At 35.8% G+C, this 6,930-nt stretch overlaps 1 protein-coding gene across 1 annotated transcript in view; it reads left to right on the top strand.

The window, feature by feature from the left end:
- The first annotated feature begins 1,496 nt into the window (after positions 1 to 1,496).
- The window catches only part of MEI1 (transcription coactivator), a 91,031-nt gene continuing 85,597 nt past the window's right edge, over positions 1,497 to 6,930 (top strand). Inside the window, exons 1-3 of the mRNA XM_089833430.1 lie at positions 1,497 to 1,779; positions 2,653 to 2,853; positions 2,958 to 3,000. Of these exons, the coding sequence (XP_089689556.1) occupies positions 2,686 to 2,853; positions 2,958 to 3,000 (211 nt within the window). The 5' untranslated portion in view covers positions 1,497 to 1,779; positions 2,653 to 2,685. The remainder of the gene's footprint in view (positions 1,780 to 2,652; positions 2,854 to 2,957; positions 3,001 to 6,930) is intronic.

Genomic DNA, 6,930 nt, shown 5'->3' with positions numbered 1-6,930 from the left:
CCACCGAAACACTTACAGTTGACACGAGTGTTATTTTCTAAGATCTATTGAACAAAGCGTTTGAGACTAGACAAAATCTCGTCCATCGGATTAGTCATCACAAGAGCTCACAGTAGTGGCCATTTGTATACTGAAACTCTATTGTCATTGAAATTGAGCATGAACTCCTGACACCAGAGGATGCCCTTTGTCGAACACTAGAATCGTATTAAAGTGATTCCATCTTCCTTTCTTTGAATCCACATTTTGAGCCCTAAGTGCCTTTTGGAACTTTGAAAGGCACTTCAAGATCATAATATCACTGTCAAAATAAAATTTCCATGCTTGTGCAGAGTCGTAAGGTGAAGAATGTTGGAACTGTCAAAGTAAAATTAAGTTAGTTATATTGGATATTCTCTAAAGCAGGTAAACTCCCAGATTTTAATAAAGTGAATTAGATAGCCATTTTGTCATTTCTTTGTACAAATGTATTTCACATATGAGCTTTCATTGCTTCCCAATATGAGAATTAAAACTTCCATTGTTGTAATCAATTGTATAATCTGCCATTTAATAAGTAAATGCAATTGTGGTTTAGATCACATAATGATTGTAACAAGAATTACAAAGTTATAACATGGAAGCCCTAGATCACCTTAAACTTTCATCAGGATGATCGATGCAAACAAGAATAAATTTGCAAAACAAGAGGAGAACCAATAATAATAATTGATTCAAATGAAATTGTTTATGAATTCTTTGGATCATAGAAGACTCACCTTACATGCAAAATAACAGAACTTGCAGAATCAGTAAATGCAGGTATATTACTCCTACATAAATCTCAGAGTGTTTACATAGATAAATGAGTGCATACCAACAAATTATTTGTAGTCTTTTGATTTCCCTATGTGCCTTTAAATATTTTGCAAAGAATGCATGCAAAATATGAAGGCACAAGGTGGGGCACATGGATGGTTGATCCATATGTCTCAAACAATGTTTCCTTATGGCATGCCAAATATCACATAGTGAGTTAATATAAAGCTGACATCTGTCAAATAATTTCAGTATGTGTAGTGTTCAACAAATGTCCAGTTGTTCCCATATAAACTTTTCTATTTTTTTGTAACAAAAAAACAAAAATACCACCAGGAAAATCAACATTGACTAATCAGAAAATAAGAATTAAATAATTAACTTTCACTTTAATAAAATATTTTCTACAAATCATAGTATACAAAAAACTACTCATAGTTTCCAAGAAATGAATTAATAGGCACAAGCGATATGAAAACTTTAGTCTCTGTGGGACAAATAACTAGTTAATTATTAAAACTAACAAAATAAAAAAATAGAACTTTGGAACGGAAAAAAGAAAAATTAAACTTAAAATTTGAAAAGTGAAAGGCGAGCATTTTTTCTCTACTACACTTCCAAGAAATTTTTCCCATTTATTTTATATTTCTAGGTTTTGTGATAAACATTCGTCGTCTTCTATTTATAGATTTTTAAATTGACATTTCCCTCTATTTTGTGGGTAAAATATCCGTTTGTCATTGCCCTCTGAGCGCGGGAGAGGAGGGCATCGAGGGTTTCAGGAAGAGCCTACACTAACACTTCTCTGGTTTCTTCAGACGGTTTAAGAGAACATACTGGTACATTAAATCCAATGCAATTTCTTTCAAACTCATTCGGTTTCTATACGAACTCGCTGCAGTTGGAATATAATTTCTCAGCTGATGTATACTCACGCCCATCTCATCTTTATATTGAATTTGCAACAGTCAAAGCAGTAAGGTAATGCAGTAATTATGTCGTGATGATCTTTACCATTTTGTATTATATTTGCAACAATGATAATATGTTCAATTTAATGTCTGATACCTATTTGATTCCGCAGCTGTTGTAACACTTCTAATACGATCTAATTAATGCTAATATACATTTGTTCTGTCATCTGAATATGTGGCATTTATCCTTATATCTGTAATATAATGCAATATGCACTCACACCCTTTTGGTTTCTGTACTACGTTTGCAGGAGTTATTTAATGGCATTTATAATTATCTTTGTAATATAATACAATGAGCAGTCTTACACTTTTCAATGTTGCAAAATATATGTTATCTAATAAAATGCGAACTGACACTCACTTGATATATACTGAAATGACAACTGTTGTAAGGATATATCCAATTCTCTGTAATGGTGACTACCATTTGATCTATCCACCCAAATTGCAGCATCTTTATAAAATTCATTATTCTAATGTGCTGTACATGGATACCCATTTGCTTTCTCGACTAATGTCTTTTGCAAGGTATACGTTGAATCTGACCTAAAGTATTATGCATACATACAGATTGATATTTTAAAAGAATTTGCAGCATTTATAATAAAGTATTTTATCAAATATATACGCAGTGGCGTCTGTCTGATTTCTTTCCTGAATTCGTAGCAGTGTGGTAATTTATGTAGTTAAACACAATATATGCTGATACGTATTTTATTCTTTGTAATTATGTGTTTAATCCGATAAAATGTGTATGGATGCCCTTTTGACCTTTCTATTGAGGTTTTAGCAGTTCTAATTATGCACACACTCTATTGAAGGAATTCACTTTTGAATTTATGGCACTTACAACAGTAATCTTTGAAAATGTGTTCAGGTTGAGAAAGCATTGCATTTGATTTCAAAAAGAATGGCATTTAATGCTGTTACAGTATATCTGTCGAGAAGCCTTGTTGCCCCTGAAAGCTTCGATGCTCTCCATGATGCACTCAAATGCAATGGAGCCAACATTTGTTTTTGTTCCGATCCATCTGCTAATTCTCCAAATCAATATCATATTATCTCCTCCTCAGACCATGTATGTAAAGTAATTTAAATGTTCTCATAGGCTAAATTTAATTGTTCTTTTTTGGGTATGTTTGGGAGTACAATATGCTGACATTAATACTCTTTCCTTTACAGGAGAAGTTTGCAAACTTAAGTGCGAAGGGTTGCAACATAATTGGTAATATAGCATTGACTTTTTAACCATTTAAGTCAGTGTCAGCTAATTGTCTTATTACTGGTCACATAATTATCCTTTATTATACCAGTAACCAGATTTATTATGCCAAGGGAATTTCTCTAAACATTTAGTCAAGTTGATCGGGATCTTTCTTTTTTTCTCTCCATCTCTATTATTTTTTCTTTCCTATTTATTTTAGTCTGGACAGAATGCATTTTGTATTACACACAAAGTCACAAGATATACATTGGCCAATCATCAAAATTAAATGGAAATCTCTGTCATATGAAGGATAACTTCATGTTGATTCATACAAATTTTATAGTAATTTATGCCAATTTATACTAGATTTATAGGGTTAGTAGGAATCTTGTCATAAAATTGATCTTTTTCTTAATCTTGTTTAGTCACGGGTGACACATGAACTCCCATCCTTGGTGTAATGCCCCCGTTTTGGGATATCACCTAAGTTTGCCCAAAAAAATGGCAAATCCATAAACACAATTTATTTACAAGAGTAAGCACATAAGTACACGTAAGATACAAAGAATACATAAGACATAATGTACACATGAGAAAAGTGCAACACACACATATTGAAAACACCAACCATGAAGCAAGCACACGACACACACAAGAAAAGCACACATATAAAACACACATTGATTAAGCAGGCGAAAAATACATTAGTCAAGAAACAATCATGTGAAAGGCACGCACATATAGAAGTGTGACGTTAGCCTACTCATTTTTATTTTTAATTTACTTAAGAATAGGGTTGAGTCATTAATAACTTAATCCTAATTGAATGGTTGTTAAAGTATATTTTCCCCAAGGATGGCTTAAGGAGCTTTCTAATGAATGGTTCATAAGGCACAACAATTGGTGAAGGTTTTGCAAATGGGGTTGCAAGCAGAGTGGGTTTAACCATGGAGGAAACTTCGTAGTTAAGCGCACTTAAGCTAGAGTAGTACTGGGATGGGTGACCTCTTGGGAAGTCCCAGTGCTTTACCTCTGTGAGCATCACCTAGATCCAACGAGTGCTAAGTGTTCCGTTTATTATCGTGAGAGATGGATGTTGGCAATATGGTCAGATAGATGTCTTGATGGTTGTCATTTATGGCAACATACATTCAACATTTCATTTATGCATTTAGAGATAGAAAATTGTCTAAGTATTAGACAGTTTAAAGCTGCACAGAGAACAGATCTTAAGAGTATGGATGATGCACAGAGAATTAGCTTATGCACAATTGAGGAAAGGTTTGTGACATTGTCATGATGATGTGTACTAGTGCACATGTGTGTACAGACAGTACGATGCAAGTTATACCAAGATTAATAGTGTAGGCGTGTAGAATAGAGCATAGCAGTAAACATAGTTGTATGGCTTTAGCAATTATTTTGGTTTCAAAATAATTACTAAGTTATGTTGAGCCGACTATGTGGATATTGTTCCATAAGTTATTTTATATTATGTCAAGTGTGTGATAACATGAAGGTCGACAGTGCAAAGTTTTGTGATTGTGCAAGGTATAAGTAATGACCTTATCTTGCACAGATAATGTGGAAGTTGCATTGTTAGATGTGACATGCAAACTATTGTGAGAACTATCTATGAGCCTTATGTGATGCGAAATCTGATGTAAGATCAAAGCAAGTGCGAGCTAGAACAGCAAAACAAGTATTGTATGTATACCTATCTTGTGAAGGAATTGAATCGTATAATTGCATGTTAGGGCAGTGGGCTCTTCTTGCATACATTGTAATTGTTTTACCAACTCTTAATAGGGTTGTAGCTGTATATGATAAATATGTTAGCAAGTAATACTAATCTATCAAAAGAACAAAGCATTAACTAGCATAAAAGACATAACATATATGAGAGACAAATTGAAACCCTCAAATGAGAATATGAGCCATGAAATGGCTCTCCCAATGAGGATGGTCACTTGATTTAGGGATGCGTCTAATGGATTAGTTTGGGATGTATGCTCAAGCTTCAAACAAGCTTCAATGGAGATTTTTGGGATTTTTGGTGTGGATGCATGCCAAAGTATGGATTTGGCTTCAAAATGGCATTATAACTTTACTTGATGGATTGTGGTTGAAAAGGCTTGGGAGGGGATTCAATTTATAGGCTAAGGGCTTGAGAGATGGAGGGCTAAGATGGAAGGAAAGATGAAAGCTTAAGGAGGGCTAGGATCACTCAAAAGGGAGCACATGGATTGTGCTTGTTTAGCACCAATCAAGGAGTGACATATGTCACAAGGTGAGTGGATGGAGGAAAGAGGAAGGATGAGTCAACAAAGGAGGCTCAAAGGATAATATCTTCATAAAGACCCTTCATTATGGCTTGTAAGAGCTTGTAAGAGTCTTTATGGCTTTTGTAAGAGCATTCATTGTTGGGTGGTTGGGATATTTTGGAGGGAGTTGAGATTGTTGACTTTCCTTGGCTTAAGATAGTCTTAAGCTTGCTTAGGGAATGTGACAACATTAGGGGGTGGATTAGGCTTGGGTTTAGGATTAGATTAGGGATGTTAGAGATTTGCAAGTGGATGGCATTCATGAGGGTGGGTCAGTTAGTGGCTAAGCTTGGTTAGTATGGGTGGATGGGGTGGATTAGGCTAAAAAGGGGATTTAGGATAGGTTAAGGGTTATTAGATTTGAGGGTTTTATTTATCAAATAGGTTTATTTAATAAATGGGGATTTTGGATTTAGATAGAAGAATAGGATTTAATTGATAAATAATAGGTTATTTGATTTATCAATTAGGACTATAGATGATTAATTAAATTAATCAGCTAGGGGATGGCAAAGGATTAATTAAATAGGAATTTAATTAATGATGCCTTAGAGATAACTAAATAGGATTACCAAAGCAATGTAATCAAATTTAGGTGTCTACATTTTGCCCCTCTTTGACATAGTGTTGAGACAACACTATTTCAAAGAAGTTCGAATGCAGACGACATGAGGAAGATGTTTTAGCAACGAGGTTGCCCCAGTCTCGGATAAGAAGAGGAGAGACTAGACTTAGATGATGCCCCCTCAAGAAGGCGGCGGGGAGAGAAATGAGGCTCGATGACTTCTTGAAGAGTACAAGAAATTGAGATGAGCTAAGACACAAGTTGGCAAAGAGAAGGGGCTGAATTAGCTCAAACTCTCACTACGGGAGGATGATAAAGGGAAATCATGGGCATAAGAGGAAACAAGCTTAAGACTCTTGGGATTGGGGGGAGGATGAAGGAGCAGAGCGCTATAAAAGGAATCCAGGATGGAGAGATGGATGAGGGGATTAAAAAGCTAATGCAACAGAATTTCAAAGAGTCAGATTGGCGGAAGATGGGTTTTCGGAGATCCCTAGGACTAGGATTGTGGATCTCAAAAGATGAGGCTTGGTGGATTGATTTGATTGGTGGATCCCTAAGACTAGGATTGTGGATCCCTAAAGCTAAGCGTGAGGAGCGATTCAAAGAGGTACTGATGCACAAGCTGGGATAGGAGAGACGGATGCTGGATATGGATGGGGGATAATGGAGATGAAGGGAATCCATTGAAGCTTTTTGAGCGGGGGGAATACTTCAAAGAGAAGTACCACCATGTAGTTGAGCACTAGATTTGCTATAGGACTGTTGGTTAATTGCCAAGGTTACCAAGAACATCAAGGCCTGTTCACCAACTGTCCAGAGGACTGACAAACTGACTCGAAACAAACACGCAAGGGTTGCCCCAGCATCACACATGAATCCCAGAGGAAGCAGTGCGGAACTGACACTGGGTAACCCACAAGCAAAAAAGAAAAACAAACAAAAGACATGATCAAGACCTTACGCTCTAATTGCCCCATTCGTAGCATACCATGATATGGAAGATCGTGGCAACCTTGAGGAGGGAACAAGGAGATTGCTTGGAAAAGATACTTCAAG

This window comes from Cupressus sempervirens, chromosome 5, assembly GCF_028749045.1.
Source record: "Cupressus sempervirens isolate cs-2001-9-10 chromosome 5, ASM2874904v1, whole genome shotgun sequence".
Lineage (NCBI taxonomy): Eukaryota > Viridiplantae > Streptophyta > Pinopsida > Cupressales > Cupressaceae > Cupressus > Cupressus sempervirens.
This window is presented reverse-complemented; position numbering and strand designations above follow the sequence as displayed.